Below are 22186 nucleotides of genomic sequence, written 5' to 3'. Positions count from 1 at the left end.
TACAGAGTGAGTTCCAGGACAGCCAGGGCTATACAGAGAAACCCTGTCTCGAAAAACCAAAAAAAAAAAAAAATAATAATAATAATTCTACCATTTTATAGTATGTATTTATTCCACACAGTTCTTCTCATTGAGAATTAGAAAAATCAAAATATTAATCAGCTCTTAAAACTATTGAAGTTTCTCTGCATCTTGCGGTTTATATATCTAGCCAAGATTTAATGTTTGTTTAAGACAGGATCTCTCTACATAGCTCTGGCTGGCCTCATGACCCAGACAGATCAGGCTGGTCTCAAACCCACAGAAATCTGCCTGCTTCTGCCTCCTAAAGTGCTGGAATTAAAGGCACCTGATCTTAGTCTTTTTTTTTTTAACATTTAATTTATTGTGTGTATGAATGTTTTGCCTATATGTACACACACACACACACACACACACACACACCAACATATGAATGATCAGAGGACAACTTGTGGAAGTCAGTTCTCTCTATCCACCATGTGGGGCCTAGGAATTGGTTTCAGGTGCCTTTACTGGCTCAGACATCTTCCTGGACCATGCCTGGCTTTTTAAAAGATTATTTATTTTTATTTTATGTGTGTGAGTGTTTGGACTGAATGATGTCTGTGTAACACTGTATCACATGCAAGCTGCACACTGAGGCCAGAAGAGGGCCTTGGATTCCTCTAGGGTAGAGTTACAGGAGATTGTGGAACACCCATGGGTGCTACAAATTGAATCAGGTCTTGTGGAAGAATAGCCAGTGCTCATGACCTCTGAACCATCTCTCCAGCCCCTCACACGTGGCTTTTAAATGTTGTTTCTGGAGATCAAACCTGTGGCAAACACTTGGCCTGAGTGAGCACTAAGCGACTGCATTTAACAAAAGGTAAGATTTTATGCATACCAAAGAATTGTTTTAAAATAAAATTCTTTATGATTCATTACTTATAACTGTTTCATCAGCACACCGACTTACCCATAGAAATGGATATTTTCTCAGGTAAAAAGGGTTTACAAGAGGGGAACATTGTCAGAACCTGCTCTGAGACAGGACTGGGGTTAAAGGCAGTGCTTGTTTGCTTGCTTGGTCTTTAATTTTTTGAGATGAGGTTAGAGTAACCGAGGATGTCCTGAATCTAGCTCAGGCTGCCTCAAACTATTGATCCTCCTGCCTCAGTTTCTTAAAGTCTGGGGTTACAGGAGTGTGTCACCATAACCATTGGATTTAAGAATCTCAGAACTAGGGCTGGAGAGATGGCTCAGCAGTTAATGAGCACTGACTGCTCTTCCAGAGGTCCTGAGTTCAATTCCCAGCAACCACATGGTGGCTCACAACCATTTGTAATGGGATCTGATGCCCTCTTCTGGTGTGTCTGAAGACAGCTACAGTGTACTCACATACATAAAATAAATGAATAATTCTCAGAATTAAAAATCTCAGAGCCAGGCACTACATATCTGTAATCCCAGCATTTAGGAAACTGAGGCAGAAGAATCAGGAGTTCAAGGTTATTCTTGGCTGTATAGTTCAAGACCACCCTCGCACACATACTCAAAGAGCAAGAGAAATACTCAGGTTTATACTTTTACAGGAAAGCCCACTGTAGTCGGGGATGGGGAAGCAGCTCTCTAACTTCTCTTATTTCTGTGAACAGCACTGAGACTTGACTTTAGAAACCAGCTTGTCCCTCAAGGCAGGGCTCTCTATATAAGCTGTAGGTATTTCAGCTGTCTGTATATAGGTAGACACTAGGATAGCATTTCACTGTCCAGATATTCCTTATGGCAAGGGAGAGGTGACAGAGTCAGGAAGAAATGGGCGTGCGCGCACGCACACACACACACACACACACACACACACACACACTATAGCTGGCCCAGCATGGGGATGAACTTCCAGGAGCCAACTCCAAGATTAACTGTAACTGACCAGGAGTGTCTTGGTGAGTCGCTTCCCTTGGTTGCCAGCTTATGTGTGCTTCCAGAAAGATGGGGATGAGAGTGGGGCCCTCCCAGCTTGGAGTGACAACCCTCAGGGAATTGCTATGGAATTGCTCCCAGGCTCATACAAGCCCTGCCACCAGCTCATGATCAAGACAATTTACTGTCCATCTTCCCGTAATCACCTAGAGTCTTCACCTGGAAAACAGACAATAGCTGTCTGTTAGCCCTGGGCTGTTGTGTAGAAGCAGCAGAGGCCTGGAAACATACAGGAGATAAGCCTTGGGAGACTATTGCTGGAGTGGCTGTGCACAGGAGGGGAAATGGCTCAGCCAGGAAAACATGCTCTCTTAGCCATGGACAGGGAGAGCGTCTCACTGTCTCATGACTCCCACTGAGAACAGAGCCGGGATGTTTACCATCTGCTCATCAACGCGCCGGAAGTCCAGGTACACGAGGTCAGGAAGATAGGCATAGATGAACATCTTGTACTCCTCTGCCTCAGAAACGGGATTCCCAGCGAGACTGAGTGTTCGCAGGCACGGGAACCGGCGCAGGTAGATGATCTGGGGAGTGGGAAGCAGAGGTGCTTTCCTTGCTGCCACAGAACTGGAACCACATACAACAGCTTCTCCCCTCTACCCCCTTCCTGAGTCCACAACCTGGCCAGGGCACCCTGCATACAGTCAGGTGAGAGCTCGTGGCTTCTGAGACAGATTTCAATCCTGAGAGTAGCCACAAGCTTTCAGAAGAATCGGAGCGCTCAAATCCCAGCTGTGGGATTTAGGACAGGTGATGGGTCTAGTGTATGAGCCTTGACTTCCTCCTCTATAAAATGGGCAGAATGACATGTTGTGTCATCGGTATCATGAAATAAGCTATGAAAAGCAGTCAGCAGCGTGCACAACAGCCTCTGGATGAGTGGCCACTTAGAATAGGGTGTCATTTTTAGACAGTAGAACCCCCATGAAGGTCCCAAGTCTCCTGTTAAATGGAGTTGGGTTGCTGGCTCGCCTTTCATTCACTGGACAACAACAGGCAGAGCATCTCACTGGGAGCCATTTATTCTTCCTGTGCTTTGGTTTTAGTAAAATGGGGAAATCAACTGCTTGGCTATGCTTGCATGACAGCACCATTGGAACACAGACACTGCACCGTGTGCTAGACAGGAATGGCCTGTGCATCAGCTCCTGCCTCCAGCTTCCTGCTGTGAGTTCCTGCCCTGACTTCCTTTGATGTGGAAGTGTAAGCAACTTTCTCCCTAAGTTGCTTTTGGTCATGGTGTTTTATTATAGCAATAGAGACCCTCACTAAGACAGCATCCATGGGAGAGCCGGGAGGCCGCACATTCCAAGAACCCAAAGGCCCTGAGGCAGCAGAGGGCTTGGCACAGCCACCAACAGCACTCAGCCAAGTTGCTGCAGAGCAGTGGGGAGGGCACAGGTGGAAGGACATGAGCTACACTGGGAGAGGCAGACAACAGAGGCTTTCAGCAAGAATTTAAATGTGCTCTAAGAACAGCAGAAGCCACCAGAGTCTTGCTTATGGAGGAAAGCAGCATTTGGTTTATTTTTTAAAATACTTTTTTCAAGAGCCCCCTTTATGTTTTTTAGCCACAGAGAGAAAATGTTGCTGATGAAATATGTTGTAGCAGGTGAGAGTGAGCAGGCTGCCCCTTCACTGCATGGGGGTAGAGTGGGGTAGGGTGGGGTGGGGCGGGGCGGGGTGGGGCAGGGTGGGTCTGTAAACAGTTCTGGTTCATAAGAGAAGTCTGACAAAGATGCACAATGCCCTGTGATCTAGCGGCCCAACCCTGGGAGTTTACCTTACAGATGGGCTGGTGCAGATGTAGAGAGCCCTATTCTACTGCATCCTGCTCATGGACACATGCCACGCCCTGCATGCAATGCAACCATCTGGAAGCAACCTTGACTGCTACCTTAAAGAACCCAGGTCATGTGTTGGAGGGATCCCACAGAGGAGTGGATCCCCTCTCTGCTATGCCAATAATCATGCTAAGTGCTGACTGGAGAAGAGAGGGCTCAGTCAAAGGCAGGTGTCTGGAGGACAGCTGGACCAATGTGACAATCACACATGTTTAAAAGCTGGATGCCTGGAGGGATACTCATGGAAATTAGAAGAAAGCCGATGGTTTGAAAGAGAAAGTAAAACTGAGGCTTCTGTGCACTGAGTTAGGATTCCTTTTCTGGGTTTTTAATGCAATCAGTAGGTACTTAGGTAAATCTAACAAATAAATAAATCACGAAACAGCAGGCAGTTAGATGCCAAATAAAGAGGAAAGACTCGGAGCACAGATACTTAGTTTTGAAGCCAATGCCTGAGGCGTGTCAAGTCACAAAGAGGATACTGCCTGGTTAGGTGAAGAGGATCCACAGTCCCTAAGGTCTCCAGAATACAGCCATCCCTGGGGACACCTAGGTATCACAGATCTCCTGCAGGCTCTTTTCCATGTCTTTCTCTTTCTTTGGAGATAGGCTGTAAGTGCATCTAGAGTATTGGCAAATAGCACCCCACTGGAGAGAGCAAGAAGGCTTCCTCCTGTTTAGGTGCTGCAGGGCAGTGTGACAGACAGAATACTAAAGGCTTAGCTGTAAGTAGGGCATCTTGACATAGCCTCTGTAGCTTCTCCAGCCTCTTTTGTCCAGGCCTGGGGAAGGCCTCAGCTTTGTTAAATTTTCCAGTATCCAAAGGATGAGATCTGGGATGCAGGACATGCTAAGGCAGAAACTGATGCTAAATGTTCAACAACAGGGTTTGAAGCTGGAAGTGTTAGGTCAGTGCCATAGCATGGACCTTCTGTATACAAGTTCCTGGATAATGTCCCTAACAATGCTAAAACAGAAATGATTTTTTAATAGAGAAGAAAATAAAGAAGAAAGGATAAAAAAATAAAGATAACAAAAATAAAGGGGAGTCAGGTGGTGGTGGTGCACGCCTTTAATCCCAGCACTCAGGAGGTAAAGGCAGGTGGAGCTCTGAGTTTGAGGTCAGCCTGGTCTCTAGCATGAGTTCCAGGATAGCCAGGGCTACACAGAGAAAGCTTGTCTGGAAAGAAATAAAAGAGAAAAGAAGAAAAAGAAAACAAACACAAGCCAAAAATGCTATTTGGGGTTAACTTAGAACCTGAAAATTCCTGAGTGACATCATTTTTGTGTACCTACTAGTGCCAGATCCTGCATTAGGCATATAGTAGTGTAACTGATTTGGTTTTCACAACAACCCTGGGGTCTACTATTAATCACATTTTATCGATGTGCGAACAGACACACAAAATTCTAAGTCACGGGTTCAGTGTCAAGCAGGTGGTAGGTGGCAGCTAACAGGGCTGACTCTGCTAGTCACACCTTCCAGGCCTTACTTGGCCCCCCTGCTGGCCAGCAGGAGGGTTCCTTATCTCACAGAGCAGAGGGCAGCCGATAATTGGAGCCAGGATTTGGAAAGGGTTCTGGTGAGTTGAAATGCTTTGAACTGTTATAGATAGCAAACCTCTGAGACTATACGACCTCTGGGGTTTGGCCCTACCAGGCAGACTTCATACTAATAACAAGTCGATGACTGATTTACTTTGTTGTTCACTTCAGCTGCCCAGCTGCCCATGCTCACACATGACATAGTCTGAGGGTAGGAATAGAACCTTCAATGGCCTAGCAGACTAAAGGGACACTGAGGGTGGAGAGGAGACTTCTCCTTCTCTCTTCCCTATCATATATAAACAAGGATGCTATAAGGATAAACAGCCCTGAGGAAATGCTAATGATGTGGGAGCCCAGAGGTGTAAGTCACATAGTATCCCTGAAACCCTATTGATAAGCTCTCTGCCATGCCCTAAATCACACCACAAGTGCCCTTGTTTGCAGCAGATGCTGCAGCCGGGACAGACTTTTCCTGGCAGCATTCCACCTTGTCATCTTCTGTGTCAGCAAGGTCTCCATGTCTCCAGAGGCTCACCCACAGGCTGGGAAGGAGCTAATCTGCATGGAGTGACTCTAGCTGCTCGGGGGACAGAATTGAAGGTCAGTGCCTCAGGCGGGCTCCAGCAACGAGGGAATCACGTCTGGGAGGAGGTCTGGATGTTCTTGAGACCCAGCAGAATCAAGACTCCACCACCCATAGCAACGATCTCCACAGTACCCAGCTCTGGCTTTTCCTCTCCCCACTGGATCACTTTAGTTTCCAGAAGTCACCTCCCAGGCAAATCACTTGCACCCAAGGCCCTGGCTGAGCCTTGCTTCCAGCCAGCCCGAGTCCAGCTTTTTGTTTCTTTCAGGCAGTGCCTCTTAGGTGGTACTACCCTTGATTAACCATTCACGCGGCCCCTGTCTACCCTGACTGTGGTGCTTTTCCTTCCTGTACATGGCCTCAGCCCTGGACATGCCCGAGCACGGAGTTTCCATGCTGACGCTTCTCTAGATGCTGCTGTCTGCAACCTGATCTCAGCGCCCAGGCTGCCTGCACTCTTGGCTTCCATGCAGGTTTCCCAGATGCCTCTCTAGCTTCTGCTCACGTACCTGATACTAAGAAGCCATCCTCCTTTGGCCTGATGGAAATTCTTCCTCCCACCCCCCACCCCCTGTCTGCCTCCTTCCCGAGTGCTTGATTAAAGGCATAACGGCATGCACCACCACCATGGCCCAGCTGGTTCTCATGTCTTTCAAGGCTCTGGAGTCAGGTTGACTATCATCCCTGACTTCCTTTCCCTCAGCAAAGATGTCAGCCACAACAGACTCTGCGTGTTAAGAACCTGCTCCTAAGCTGAACACACACCTGTAAACCAGCATTCGGGTGGCAGAGGCTGGACGGTCATGACTTTAAGGTTTACAATGGTATACCAGACAAGGGAGAAGGAGGGGGAGTGGAACAGGGAAGAAAAAAAAGGAAGAGAGGGAGAGAGAGAGAGAGAGAGAGAGAGAGAGAGAGAGAGAGAGAGAGCGAGCGAGCTGCTCCAGCACCAAGTACTTGTATTAGATCTCCTCCCCTAGCCTGGGCTGGTAAGTTCCTGTCCCCTCTCTATTTGACAGGTGAGAAAGCTGAGACACAGAAAGCTGGCACTCAGGTCTGACATGCAAAGTGAAGACTGTGTTGCCTCTAGGGTTTGGTTTGTCTTTGATGAACAGACTTAAATGTGGGCAATAACTTGGTGCCTTGACTCGCTCCTGTTCATGTAAGCCATTTGGGTGTACAGTTAGGACTGAAGGCAGGCCAACTGATTAATATATGTGGAAATGGAGTCTTGAAAGGTATTAGACAGCCCTGGGCTGGTGGCTAAACTGTAGAAGCTACAGGGTCACGTCTACCATAGCACTCAGTAATTATTAGCAGAGCCTCGGCTGTTGTCTCCCGACTGTCAGGCCACTGTGATGTCATACAGACACTTTTTGGTATCTGGACTGCCCTCCTACCATCCACAAGGATTGCTTCCCTGTTTTTGAGACCCTAACTTGCTGTCACATTCATCTAGATGATGATGGTATGGCTGGTTACCCCGAAAAGAACCATGTACTGCCATCTCTGTCTCATTGGACATAGAACAAATGCCCTATATCTAGTAGGTTTTTCACTTCAGCAAAGGTTTGTCACATGAGCATGAGACACAGAGCACGCATGGGACCACAGCTGAGGCCAGGAAGCCTAGTACGAAGAGGGGGTTTTGTTGGACTAAGCATGGTCTTTCAATATAATCAAAGCCCTTGTGGAATAACTTGGATGTTTGATCTTTCTAGGGAAAGGGTGTATTGTGTGTCTACCACCTCAGACCTTGGCTTTGCCATGGCCCGAGGCTCTGTGGTATTTGTGACATGGGTCTCCAGGCCTGGTACTCACATTCATCATGTTGCTAATCTGGTTGTTGCCCAGTGACAGCACCTGCAGCTTCACCAGGGCATCTAGAGAGTCCATCTTGGAGATCCGGTTATTGGACAAGCTCAGGTCCTCCAGGTTGACCAGGGTATCCAGGCCTTCGATGGCCTCGATGTTGTTAAAGGACAAATCTGTAAAAGAGGAGGACTCTGAGGGGTCTGAGGCTACACTGCTTGGCTAGAGAAGGGACAGTCCTGAAACAAAGCTATCTGGTGGCTTAGAGCTCTTGGGAGTGACACTTAGCTGAGGAGCTGGCTTGTTGGGGATTCTAGGAGCATTAGATGGCCTCTTTCCTGAAGTCCTCTGTCTACCATCCACCCAAGAGACAAGTTGACCTGCTGGATCTGGGTATTGGGTATTGCTCGGAACCTGGGCTGGAACCGCAGCCATGCAGATGGACCAGGAACCAGTGTCAATGGGTACTAGGGTATAACACAGGGGGCCTGAGCAGGAGCCCTGGGCCCAGTCAGCCTCTTGGAGCCTCAGGGGCTGCCTCTGTGAAGTGGCCCCTTAACCCACTAGTGGGGTTCCTAAGGCTCCCGATAGCAGTGCAAGCACATCTGAGAGTGCGTTGGAGACTGAGAACTACGTTGGTGATGGCTCCTGGAAGCCTGGCAGAATGGAGGAGCATGCGCTTTGGGATCGAGGCAGGGGTGGGGTTAGCTTAGCGCTGCTGCTGCTTGGCTGTGCTTCTCTGAGCCTTACATCCCTTTCCATCCATTAGGATAACAACAGCCATTGAACTTCTCTGTGGAGTCTAAATAAGACGTGTCAGAGGAGCTCTCAGCTTGGCCCCTTTTGTCCTTTAGATGGTCCCTTGCCCCTCACTAGGCGAGGAAGCACCTAAGAGGTCAAGATCCCAGTGACCTTGGCAGTGAGGGCAAAGTTTGACAAAGTTTGGTCAGAGATTGACAAGGGAGCCTGAGGCCTTCACCTAACTTGTCCTCTTGGCTTGTTCAGTACTACAGTGGGGATGGTGCGTGAACCCTGAAGCCTCTTATGAAGTACAAGCTGGCCACAATCAGCACATGGCCATGCTCTGTGCTCATTGGGATGGTCAGCTGTCCTCCGTGCCTATGTAAAATGCCAGTCCAGGGCTGTCCCTGCGCCCACCAGCCTGAGAGGCTGGCAGGTAGCATGGAGTAGCCTGCCTGGTGTGCAGAAGCACATCCTTGCCATGCTTTTGCCCAGCACAAGACACCTCCCAGGCTTTTCACAGACTGTCGCTTTCTTGCTCCTGACCAACAGCATTTCTGCTGTGCCTGGGCTAACAACCGGCTGGCAGCTGGGTGTCATGGCGATTATTCTTCGGGGAGGCCATGGATGTCCTTGGCAGACATGGAGCCAGGCCTTACCCAGCCAGACGAGGTGTATGAGGTTCGTCAGGCCTTCGATGCGCTCGATGATGTTGTTGTTCAGTTGCAGCTTCTTCAGGTTCTCAAACTGCCAGAGGTTATCGATGCGGAGGATGTCTGAAAACAACCAGAGTGCCCGGATGTGACAGAGACGAGAGCTCTGTGCCTGTGCCCCGGAAGACTGAAGTGTACTCACATGGGGCTCTGCAACTCTCTGCCTTCCCCAGAGGAGGACTCGCCCAGGGGAGGAGCACCTGAGTGCGAGACCGAGACCGCCAGCACTGTTCCCCAGGGCCACTGGACAGGATCAAAGAGATCTGGTGTGGCAAGGGCTTGCTAAGCAGGTGTCTGTGGAGGTGAGCTGGGCCTTCTTAGGGACAGGAGACTTACTCACACTGCCCCAGGGGCATGGCTGGGGCTTCTAAGGAAACAGGGCTACCTTGGAACATAGGCTACAAGCAGAAGCCATCATGGGGGAGGGTCACTCAACTGGTTTTACTTTTGGAGGGTCATTGGGTAATATTTATTGGAATATTTACCATCTGTGCCTCTTGACCTGCAATTTATTTATTTTCCTTTCTCTCCCCTCCCCCTTTCTTTTCTTGAGTTAGTGTCTCACTGTGTAGTCCTGACTGTCCTGGACCTCACTATGTAGACTAGGCTGGCTTCAAACTTCCCAGAGATCCACTTGCCTCTGTCTTTCAGGTGCTGAGATTAATGGAATGCATCACCATACCAGCTAGACCTGCAACTTTTTAAAATCTGTCTCTAGATACATCCTAGAAATATTCATAGGTGTGTGAGAGCAGAATAGAGCAGCCACTGGGACAATCACTCTCGAAACAGAAAGGTGGGGCCCAGACATCTTGGCAGCAGAGACCCTGCGGTCATGAGGACCCATCCTGGCTGTGTAGCTCTTCTTTCCCTGCGTGTGTTGTATGGCTAGAGTTTCTGTCACTGGAAGCAAAAAAACCTGAGTAGTACTTAGGTATAAACAAACCCACACTGAAACGTAGAGGCCAGTGGGACCAGTTCAGTGCCTCCCAGCCTCCCTCCATAAACCCTGAATCTCTGCTGTTGTGTGCTCCTTTAAAACCTATTTGCATTATGCTTATCTCAAAACTAAAGAAAATTCTCCTTTACTTTTACTTTATACGTATAAATGTTTGCCTGTATGTACGTGTATATACCATGTGTGAACTTCTGCAGTCAGAAAAGGGTATCAGATACCCTGGACTTAAAGTTGCAGGAATTAAACCCAGGTCCTTTGGAAGGACAGCCAGTGCCCTTAACTGCTGAGTTATTGCTCTAGCTCCCTGTATTAATCATAGGAAGAAACAGAACATCAGAGCATACATACATACATACACATACATACATAGATGTTTTGGCTCTAAACACATGTGCACACATGTGTGCCTGCATACATGCAATATATACACACAAAGTCTATATTTCCAAATGTCCACTTGGGGTACTTTGTGCATATGGCTTAGAGATAGAACAATGGCTCTTGTGTGTGTTTGTGTGTGTGTGTGTGTGTATACATGATTTATTAGAATGGCTTACAGGTTATGGTCCAGCTAGTCCAACAATGGTTGTCACACTCAGGAGAGACTGGTGGATCTCTGAGTTTGAAGCCAGCCTCATCTACACAACCAATTTCAGAAACTTTAGACTTTATTCACTTAAAGAAATGAAGTAAAATAGAAGTGAGAGACTTTTAAAAATCACTACTAAGAGCCTGGCATGGCGTCCACACCTGTGTCGGGAGAACGAAGCATCAAGAGCTTAAGTCTAGCCTGGGATGTGTGGTGAGCTCAAGCTGAGACGAGTGCTACTCGTTATAATCCTAACTGCTCAGGAGGCTGAGCCAGGAGGCTAACAAGGTCAATGCCAGCCAGCGTAGTGGGAGCCTGCTTCAAAATGAACAGGAAAAAGAGGATGTGGGACAGGTGTGGTGGTGGGGAGGTGACCCTGGTGAAGAGCACTTGTTCGTACAAAGGACCCGGGTTTGGTTCCCAGCGCCTGCCTGGTGGTTTATAACCATCTGTAACTGTTGCAGGAGATCAACACCACCTTCCAACGTCTGCAGGTACCAGGCATGAAAGTGCCACAAACCTGGGGATGTAGCTCAGTGATAGAACACCCGTGTAGTTTGTTTGCCCAAGGTTGTAGTTTCAATCCCCAGTATAAAATAAAATTCTACTGACAGCTCATATTTATCGAAGAGACGGGGCCTGTTGGTGAGGTTTGAGGTTCAAAATGTGGAGGTGCTCTGACCCCATCACGGGTCTTAGGGCAGCAGAATCCTTTGATCGATCGATCGATGCTTCCCCCTGGGGCGGGAGTGGTACCTATGTCCTCCCTGCTGTAGTCAGAACCAGGCAGCACAAGAATCTGTTGCTTAGGTTTCTGTTTGCTGCCAGACTTTCCAGCCCGATTTTGTCTGTCTCTGCGTGTTTCTGGGGTGGGGCTCAGTTCTGCCCAAGGCTCCTAGCCACCTCCTACTTCTGGTCTGGATTTTTCCTGGCACCTACTGTGGCCCTGCTGTCTGACAGGCTGAAACCCAGCCCTGATTTACCCTAGGCTATGGTGGCTTACCGCTGAGCCACTTTAGGTAGGTGGCACACCTGAACCAGGCTTTACCTCAGACAGCAACAGATGATGTGAAAACGCCCAACTATACTGACAAACAAGGATGTGTCTGAGAGTTAGCTCCAGAGGAACTTCCTGCCAAGAAGCTAGCTTAATCTTTCACACAGCCACCACGTCCACTTCCGTGACCACCTCCTTGACAAAGGCATCATCATTATTGCCTGGGACACAGTAGCAGGCTCCTCGCCAGATCCCTGTTCCCACCGACCCACCCCTGCAGGTCTCTGTGAGAACTCAAGTCCCACCCTATCCTGTGTCTATTCAGAATGCTTGGGGGATCCCAACTCACTATAAAAGCCAAACATATTTCATTGTCCGGGGCAAGCACCTGCTGACAACACGAACTCCCTGGCCTGTCCCCACACTGGCTTCCTCAGCAGGCCTCCTCAGGCTGCCTCTGGCCTCCTCATGGCCTTTCACAGTTGTTCTCCCGAATCTCACATACCACCCCACCTCCCCAGATCTGCACACGGCTCCCTTCCTCATCTCTGCTAGTGCTTCTTCAAGTCTCACCTTCTTGGCAAGGCTCTGGCCACTGTAGAAAACACTTCAACTAGTTCTAATCTCCTTTCTCCTTCATTTGCTCTGTCTACCCGCACAGCAGTACTGCCTGGAACAATCTCATTTTCTGTCTTATTTGTCTGCCTCACATCAGCTCGGTCAAGGTAGGGCTCTTTGTCTCTTGGACTGTGCTGAATTGGAATGCCTGCCTGGAAGAGCCTCTGGCATCTCTTAGGTACTTGCTCAGTACCAGCAGGATGCCCACTAGGTGGGAGAGGGGGGAAGGGAGTGGCTGGTCCTCATCCATTCCTCCTCTCAGGGAAACTGCAGCTCTGGGTCATTCCTGGAGGCCAGCCACACCCAGGAGCCCTGTGGACTTACACAAGGCCCGGCCTGCCCACTTATGGCTGCCTCCAGTCTTTGGTATGGAGTCCTGCATCTTTGTTGTTGGCCAAATGCCTAGGCAGCTAGGGCCCAAGACTAGGTCACTTTCTGAGACCTCACCTACTCAGAAAGCAGAGGGCTCAGGGTCCTCACCTACCTTCTCCTTCTTTTTCCTGCTCCTTTTTTGGGTAGTTCTGGGATTAAGTTAGTAGCACTGTGCATAATAAGCCCTCTACCACTGATCTGTTTTCTCAGTTCACATATTTTTCTTTTGTTCTTATTTGATATGCATGGGTGTTTTGCCTGTGCACATGTCTGTGTATTACATGAATATAGTGCCTGTGGAAGCCAGGAGAGAGCATCTGATCCCTGGAAATGAAGTTTTCGATGGTTGTGAGCTGCCATGTGGGTGCTGGGAATTGAACCTGGGTCCTCTGGAAGAGCAGCCATTCCTCTTAACCAATGAGCTATTTCTCTAATCACCCCCTACTCACTCCTCGTGTTTTGGGGATAGGGACTCACTACATATCCTGGGCTGGCCTTGAACTGGAGGTCTTACTGCCTCTGCCTCCCAAGTACTGAGATTTGTACTAAGCTAAGCTCTTCCTCCCTTTCGTGCCATCTGTCCTGGCTCACGGGGTCACACTCAGTGGTTTCCCAGCATGATCCAAGCACTGCATACAGGTTGTCTCATTCTTCTTCCCATCCAGAAATTGTGATAGGAGCTACTTCCTATTTTGCAGATGGGGACATTGAGAGAGTAAGTCTCTGCCTATCTTTACCAGGCCACCCCTGCTTCTGTTGACACACTACCCCTAAAGCCACTCCCTCCAGTGCTGGCTCCTCCTCTGTCTCCCTGCACTCCTACCCTGGCTCCAATGTGGGGTCTCCTTGGTTCTCTATGAAGTACTCCAATCTAAATCAGTGTGGAGTCATATAACAGGGAGAGCATGGTTTAGGAAAATTCTATATTTTGTTGTTGTTGCTGCTGCTGTTATTCAGAAGGAGTATTGTGGACAAATGATGGAACTATTGGATTGAGTTGATACAATGTGCCCCTGGTCCTGTGTCTGGTGGGCTCTCACACTGGTGTGCGCTGGCTGCCCCTCTGTGTGGACTCTGGGGATTTGAAATAGGGCACAGGAAGTCAGGGAGGCCCAGCTCCACCCAGGTCACATTGCTGACACCCAGAATACATACTCTGGAAGTCCAGCTGCAGGGACAGGACATCTTTGAAGAGGATGCCCTCCTGCTTGGCTAGCTGCCCAGCTTCTTCCTGGGGCCCTTGCTCCCCGACAGCTGCTTTGAGCATGTCATCGTCCATTACTTTTGGCTCCATCGAGTCATATGGCCGGCTCATCTTCGCTGAGAAATTGGGTTCCTCCTTCACATACGGTTCCTTTGGTTTGAGAACAGAATTTGGCTGTGTTTGACATGATGTCAGGGCCTGTCAGGAGGCCACAGGCTATCCACTTCCATCCCTTGCCTGCTGTACCTTAAGGCAAATGCACTGCTGGAAGGCTGCCCCAGGCATTTGACTTCACAGCCACAGCTGGCCTCTACATGGGCCCACAGGGCTGGTGCCCACAGTGGTTTCCTTAGTCTATAGTTCTCAGGTCCCCTCAAGGCTAGTCTCTGACCTTCTGTTTCTGTCTTCACCTCGGTCTCTTGGTACAAGTCACTGACAGTGATCCTTGGAAGTGCCAGCCCCCAGTGGCCCTTCTGAGAACACTTCATCCCGGGGCAGACAGTCATACATGAGGAGACACTGACCCAATGTGGCCATGAATCCCTTGAGAAATGGGAACCTTGGGGTCTCAGAATGAGAGCGAACGTATGCTGCTTGTCTGAGAAGAACCTATGTAACTAGTGCTTGCCAGGCACATGGTTAGGTAGAGATCAGGATAAGGACAAACACATACAGCTGGTGTCTACTTGCTGGCTGTCCTAAGTCCAGCCCTATACCTGTTTGTGTCTCTTTCTGTAAGTTTGGATTTCTTACATTAATTTCTCTGTTACTTAAACCTAAATCAGGTTCAGTTGCTAATGGCCCAAAGGGATCTGCTGAGGCACCATGGTGAAGGCAGGGTCTCTGTGTTGGGTTAATTGTACTTGACTGCCATGCTTGGCTGGGTAGATCACAGCCCCAGAGGACTAGATACTCAGACCTCATTGTGACCATTTCCAACCCCAGAAAGGCGGGGCATTATGTTTCTGGGAGCCCACTGGAATTTTGCCTTGTGAAAACTCTGGGATTCTATCTTCCCCTTTGCCCCCACTTGTGTCTCATCTTCTTTCTTACCTCTGACCTTTGACCACTAGTCTCCCTGGACCTCTGGTTCTCCTCATCTTGATTCCAGGTGCCCTTTCCCTCTGCCTTCTATTCCACAGGGCCAGAGCAACTCCCAAGACTGCTCTGCTATGAATCCTGACAATCTGTCTTTCTTCTAAGACTGCTGCCCTCTTTTCTCTGGTACCATCCATGTGAATGCAGCAGATATAAGTATTTATTTCTATTCCTTCACTATCCCAATCAAAGATTCGGATGTCAATAACTCTTGCCTGCTCTTCCCTTCCACTCCCTACCCCATGTTGTAGAGCCAGTTCCTCTGATTTAAAAGGTTCCTCCCAGGAGAGAGAGTGTGACTCATAGAATGCAGGAAGCTCACAGAGTTACAACACTAGGATGCTGCTGAAGAGCTGATAGAGAGCCACACATGATGGTGCATGCCTTTAATCCGAGTATCTGGGAGGGAGGCAGAGGCAAGAGGATCTCTGTGAGTTTCAGGCCAGCCTAATTCTACATAGTGAGTTCCAGGATAGCCAAGGCTATGTAGAGAGACCCTGTATCGAACCAAACCAAATCAACCACACAAAGAAAAGTGAGTTTATATATGAGGAGTAAACAATTTCTGAGGAAGAAAAGACTTATCTTTGATAAGAGCAGTCTGTAAGTTAGACTTAGAGCTCTAGGACCAAACTGGCATGATTTGTCACCCATACTGGGGTTGGCTTTTCAGTGATGAGTGCCTTTGAGCCACTCATCCTTCTGTAAGTCACTGCAATGAGCTCGCTGGCTCACAGGTTATACTTGGATGGACTGGCTTCTTAGGCCTGTCATTGATATCTTATCTAGTGTGAAGGATGTTAGTATCTTCCATGGTCCCTGCTCTTTTTCCATCTGTGCCCTGATCCTTCAAAACCTCAACCTTGTCTTCCTACTCTCTCCTGTCTACTTTTCCTCTTCAGGGTAACTGACTGACTGACTCTTCCACCTCAGGGTGACTGACTGACTGACTGACTGACTCTTCCTCCTCAGGGTGACTGACTGACTGACTCTTCCTCCTCAGGGTGACTGCTGACTGACTGACTCTTCCTCCTCAGTGTGACTGACTGACTTTTCTTCCTCAGGATGACTGAATGCCTGACTCTTCCTCCTCAGGGTGGCTGGCTGATTGACTGACTCTTCCTCCTCAGGGTAACTGACTGACTCTTCTTCCTCAGTGTGACCGACTGACAGACTCAGTCTTCCCAAGCAGCTCTTGTGCGTATCAGCATCCTATTCTTCCTAAACAGTTTCCCTTAAAGTTCCTCATAATTTACCACTAACCTCAAAATTTTACCTCTGGGGAAATCTTTTAAAGTGGTTCATTTGTCAGATGTTACCTGAAAAGTACACAGAACTTTTTTTTTTTTTTTAAGGTGTTGTGCTTTGGGAAATGACTCAATTCTGGTGTCAAGACTTTGACCTCTGTTTCATCAAAGCCCATTAACTGTGACAGGTCAAGCTGGCTTTCAGTCATGCAAGCTAGCGTTCAGTCCAGCTCAGCAGGTTCTGTGCAGTGTAGGATTGGTGCAAGAACTGTGCTAAATGATTACACCCAGAGAGGACTTTGCCTCTGACTGTGTATCTTTTGAAAAGTAACGTCACCAGCTTAAGTCTTTTTCCTGTTAGGTAGATAACTCCCCACTCTACATCTGTCCATTTTTTTTTTTGTTTTTTGTTTTTGTTTTTTGAGGCAGGGTTTCTCCATGTAGCCCTGTCTGTCCTGGAACTCACTCTGTAGACCAGGCTGGTCTCAAACTCAGAAATCCACCTGCCTCTGCCTCCTGAGTGCTGAGATTAAAGGCGTGGGCCACCACTGCCTAGCTTTTTTTTTCCCTTTCCTTTTCTTTCTTTTTTTTACATCTGTCTAAGAAAGGACTTGTATTTAGTCCACACATCCATATCAAATAACTACCACATGCTGTGAGCCTTGGACAGGTCCTTTGTTTCAGAGTTGAATTAAATGGTTACACCAACATTTACTGACAAACATCTTAGTAGGTGTGGGGAATGGTGAAAGCACTTAGTAGGGACAGCTGGCTTGGTCAGGGAAGATACAATATGAGGGATAAAAAGAAAAGAAAGCAAGAAGAGATGATAGCCCAGTGAAGACCCCAAGCTGGAAAGCAGAAGTAATACAGGGTCTGTATTGCATTTGTATTCCATAATGGCTGGCTTGTAAGGTGGAGATGGATCGGATTTTAGTTTTCATTATAGCTGTTGTGGCAAGAATTACAAAAGGAGTGAGGCTAGCCAGGAGTGGTGGTGCATGCCTGTAGTCCTAGCGCTTGGGAGGCAGATGCAAGCGGATCCCTGTGACTCTTTGAGGCCAGCCTGGTCTACATAGTATGAGGCCAGCTTGAGCTACACAGAGGGACCTGTGTCAAAACAAACAAACAAACAAACAAACAAACAAGGAAAGGAAAGGAAAGGAAAGGAAAGGAAAGGGAGGGGAGGGGAGGGGAGGGAAGAGTGAGTGACCAGAGTGGTTGTAATACAGAGGGGTGGGACATCACTAGGAACTTAGTTTATATGAAGGTCTGAGACAAAATCTAGTTTGGAAGGTTATGCCTAAGCTAAAGTAATTGATTGACCCAATAATAGTGTTTGAAAGAGGAGTAGTGCTGAAATCAATTGCCCTCCAGAAGAATTTTTCTAGGAGAGTCAGAGGTTCGAGGCCACAGACAGCCATGAGGAGCCCTGAAGTGAGAGGGCACTAGGAGAGATTGCATCAGAATCTAGGCAGCCACAAGGTGCCCAGAAGAGAAAGACAAATCTTCCAGTTCCATTAGCTCCCTCAGATCCAGAGAACAAAGGGACTTTACGACTCACAGTTTTGGAGGGATGGGGGGACAGTGGTGGCTTTTAGTTCTATACCATGTGACCTGACCTGACCTAGTCTACATGACTCCTGGCACGGTGGCAGGCTTAGTTAAGAGAGTAAAGTTGCAATTCAGGTATGTCTTGGCCCAGGTATCAGGGGAAGCAGGGTTTGCTCACATCTGTAAGGAGGGAAAGAGAGAACTTTGTGAAAGCTACAAGGTCAGAGCGGCTCTCTATAACCAACCTTGTGAAAGGATACTGAAGAGGTGTGGCCTGACTTCTGAACCACACTTGAATTAAATAAATCATCCCAATATCTACTTACAAACATTGACAGGTTAGTGGGTGTATGGAACTATGAAAGCACACAGTAGGGATCTCTGTAACAGAAATTTCTCGATTGACTAATATGAAGATGTACCAAGAGGCACGACCTCATGTCTAACACAGAATCCACTTTCTTAATCACAACTCTATTGTATCCAGCACACTAGGAACAGACATTGTCACATGTTCTCTGCCTACAGAACAAGGCCCAAAGAATCCTCCCCTATGGGGAGGATGTTAATAATTTATCTAAATGGGGGTCCCGTTGACTTGCCTGATGATAGTGTCCTTGGTGAAGGCCAGAGGTAGGATGTGGAGAAGCAGTAGAAAGCTTTACAAACAAATCAACCAGGTAGCCTCTTCACTGGTTTCCCTGGGAAACAAGAGCCTGGGTTAGCTGGACCTGAAACACTATGCAGACCCTATGAGTTCCAAAGTAATGAGAATAAAAGCAACTGATGAGAATAAGTCCTTGTCTTACTCTCAGTGCACGCCACTTATTTAACTCCATGCCAGTTCTGGGAGCTATTTAAAAGGGACATCTTAGTGTCCCTACTTCCCAGATAGGGAAATTGAGGCTTGAGGTGTGTGTGTGGTGTGTGTGTGTGTGTGTGTGTGTGTGTGTCTGTGACCAAAGTCATAGAGTGAATTACTGACAGAGACTGAGATGGAACCTTGATATCTTTATTCTCATCGCAAACACTTCATACGGCACCAAATGAAATACCTTATTGCAGATCAAGAGGATGGATATAATAGCCAAACTCTAGAAGGAGTTATCAGTGTATCGGGTACCTCTCTTTCAATGAAACGAATCAGGCCAGGAAACTGGCTGATGGGCCTTTTTCCTACTTGCTTTTGCTGCTTTAAGATTTTATACGCACTTTTCTCTTTCAAAAGCCCGATTAAGTCTCAGTACAAGTGTAAAAATGACATGTGTGCTCATTTTACAGATGAGACGGGTCAGGTCGGAGTCCTCCAAGAAGAGTTACAAAACAGACCTCAATCATGCAACCTCTAATCTTCTGGAGCCTAAACTCTTGATTCTTACCTTTCCTAAGGACTCTCTCTCCTTGCAGTAGACGCTTCGTTTGGTTGCTGGGGAACCAAGCACCGCCACTTGGTTGCTAAGGGGAAGTCAGGCGATAAATATCCTGGGTGAAAGTTGATTCGTCACGTGGCCATATTTCTGGGTGGGGAAACGTTTCTAACACCAACCAGACTTGAAGAAAACAAACGTTTCTCCAATCAGCACAGTCAACGAGCTTCAACTTCTAGTTACGCTTTCTTTCTGCCCGCCTATGTAAATGATCGACACACCTTTTATCCAATAATAGTAAAGATTCTCTAGACTGACCAACGTGCTAATGAATCAAGAAGAACGGCCACTCATTTGGAGGCGGGTCCGGAGGTTGTGCCGCTAGGTTGACCGAGACCCCAGTGACTTAGCTTGCTTCGTGCCCAATCGGACGCCGCGGGGTGGGTGGGACTTCACTGAGAGTAGAGTGTCGTCCAATCGGAAGTGGGCTGTTTAGACGCTGCCCAATAGAGATGCACTGAGAGGGCGAGGTCAGGCCCGGCGCTCAGCGTTCCGGAGGGTGGGGCGGGGGCAAGTGTCAGTCAGGGCAGAACGCGGCGCGGGCAGCGGAGACCCGTGGCACACAGGAGTCCGGGCTGGAACGAGGCCCGCCGAGATGGAGTTCCTGCTGGGGAATCCGTTCAGCACCCCTGTAGGGCAGTGTCTTGGTAAGGCCGCGCGTGGGGCAGGCGTCGAGTGAGCCACAGCGGCTGACCGGGCTGGTGAGATCCGCGGGCCTCCTCCCGGCACTGATATCGCCTCACGTGCGGGTTGGGCCTCTGCCAATAAGTGGTGTCATCTCAAAGGTGGACTGGGCATCCTTGTCACGAGGCCTCTGCCTGACGCTGGTGCCACCTCACCCTACAAGGAGGCTCCCCCGAGGTGCCGATTGGACTTAGAGAGGTCCCCGGCATCCCTGCCCATCAGGGCCCAGCCTTTCAAGTCTCTCCCCAGAAGTAGTGTCCATGCTAGTCTGCTTACCCTTGCATAATTGGGAGATGTCACTGCGAGTACTCTTCCCCAGGTATCTCGCTGCCTTTGCTCCCAGGGCCTCTGTCTCCCGGAGCCTTTGTGGACTGGAACTCTTTCTTCCGTCCTTGTCCCTGCTCATTGGTACCAATGGCTTTGAGACTGGGCACTTTCCCAGAAAATGCCCCATGCTGCACGACTTCTAATTTGAGCTGCAACTCAGACTGTAGGAGGGACTGGGATGGGGGAGGCCCTCCGGGAAAGTGACTGGCTTGGCAGGGGGATGGCATGGCGGGCAGAATCTCCTAGGCCTCCTAGGAAAGAAGGGAGGCAGGGCTGCTTTGTTGATAAGCAGTCCACTGGATCCCGGAAACTTGGACTCCAGTAGTGACTTTGCCAGGGACGCTCCTCCTGACCTTGTGCGCTTTATATTTTGACGTTCTCTTGTCTGCCACATGGGGTATTTGGAGATAAGATGTGGTGGGACTCTTCAAGTTCTAAAGTTCTGAATCTTCCTTGTTGATATTAAGCGCCTCCTTACATTGCCTCTTGCTCTCCCACTACATTAAGTGGTAGTAGAGTAATCAGAGCAGCTGTCAGTAGTGTAAGGAGTTAGAGGCGGTCAGTGTGCTGCATAAGGAACGGCACTGGCCGCTGTGAAGTTTTCTTACTGAAGAAAACACTGGCAGACCAGGGAATAGTTCAGTGGTAGAGCATTAGCTTAGCACACACAAAATCCTGGATTTGATCTAGGATCCAGCACTGCAAGTAATGAATAATAAAGCAATTTGGCCTTTCATCCAAGGTGGGAGCTTATGCCAACAGATCAGTCAAAAGTTCTGACTAGCTTTAAAAACAAACAAACAAACTTGGGGCAGGAGAACTGGCTCACCGGTTAAAGACATTGGCTGTTGATCCAGATTCAGGTCCTGGCGCTGCATAGTGGCTCACAACTGGCTGTAACTTCACATCCAGGGGATTGATTGCCCTCTTCTGGTGTCTTTTATATACATACCTAAACATATCATGTAAATGGTGCACAGACAGGCAAACAAAACGCCCACATATGTAACATTTTTGAAAATTAAAGTTGGGTCTGCCGGCTGGTTGAAATCATCTTTTCTGAACTGGGCTCTGTACTATCCTTATGGGTCTTATAGTTCAGGCAGTAGAGACTTGCTTGTTTTCTACTTTGTATATGAATTTATAGCCTACTTTTCTGTTGTTAGGTCTACAAACTTACGGAGGCTTTTTCTTCTGTTAATTGACATTTGGGAGCATTCTGTTCCTTTTGTTTTGTTTGTTTGTTTTTGTTTTTTGAGACAGGGTTTCTCGGTGTAGCCCTGGCTGTCCTGGAACTCACTTTTTGTAGACCAGGCTGGCCTCAAACTCAGAAATTCGCCTTCCTCTGCCTCTCACGTGCTGGGATTAAAGGTGTGCGCTACCATGCCCTGCCATTCTGTTCTTTTTTGATAAAGTGTCTTTTATAAGTGATCATGGATTCTGGGACCTGAAAGTCTTTTCCCACTTCTATGACATTTCTTTCTCTGATGTTCACTCAAGTATCTCTTTTTCTCTGTATGTATATGTATATATGTGTGTGTATATAAATACCGCAATTTTACGTGTTTACATATAAACACATATATGTGCATGTATATATATAAATATTTCAGTTTTATGTGTTTGTTTTGCCTTCATGTATGTCTATACACCACTTGATTCCTTGTGCTCACAGAAGCCAGAAGAGGGTGTCAGGACCTGGAACTGGAATTCCAGAAGCTGTGAGCTGCCATGTGGGTGCTGAGCGTCTGACCTGGATCCTTTGGGAGAGCACCAGTGCTCTCTACCACTGAGTTATCTCTCCAGCCTCCCCTCTCATATTGAAAAGATTTTATTTTATTTTATTTCTTTTTGTTTTTTTTTTCGAGACAGGGTTTCTCT

General features: G+C 48.1%; 2 protein-coding genes across 5 annotated transcripts in view; one reads left to right on the top strand and one right to left on the bottom strand.

Annotated features, from left to right (window-relative positions):
- Positions 1-19645, bottom strand: part of Drc3 (dynein regulatory complex subunit 3) — a 42989-nt gene extending 23344 nt beyond the window's left edge. Inside the window, exons 1-6 of the mRNA XM_021177334.2 lie at positions 19247-19645; positions 18470-18568; positions 13920-14118; positions 9177-9293; positions 7786-7952; positions 2364-2510 (exon numbers count right to left, since the gene is read on the bottom strand). Coding sequence (XP_021032993.1) covers positions 2364-2510; positions 7786-7952; positions 9177-9293; positions 13920-14079 — 591 coding nt within the window. The 5' untranslated portion in view covers positions 14080-14118; positions 18470-18568; positions 19247-19645. The remainder of the gene's footprint in view (positions 1-2363; positions 2511-7785; positions 7953-9176; positions 9294-13919; positions 14119-18469; positions 18569-19246) is intronic.
- A 153-nt stretch (positions 19646-19798) lies between these two features.
- Tom1l2 (target of myb1 like 2 membrane trafficking protein) overlaps positions 19799-22186 on the top strand; it is a 121833-nt gene continuing 119445 nt past the window's right edge. For all 4 annotated transcript variants that reach the window (XM_029483880.1, XM_021178426.1, XM_021178425.2 and 1 more), the window contains exon 1: positions 19799-19941. In XM_029483880.1, the coding sequence (XP_029339740.1) occupies positions 19890-19941 (52 nt within the window). In that variant the 5' untranslated portion in view covers positions 19799-19889. The remainder of the gene's footprint in view (positions 19942-22186) is intronic.

This window comes from Mus caroli, chromosome 11 (assembly GCF_900094665.2).
Source record: "Mus caroli chromosome 11, CAROLI_EIJ_v1.1, whole genome shotgun sequence".
NCBI classification, from domain to species: Eukaryota; Metazoa; Chordata; class Mammalia; order Rodentia; family Muridae; genus Mus; species Mus caroli.
The sequence above is the reverse complement of the archived record's forward strand: the minus strand, read 5'-3'. Positions and strand labels throughout refer to the sequence as shown.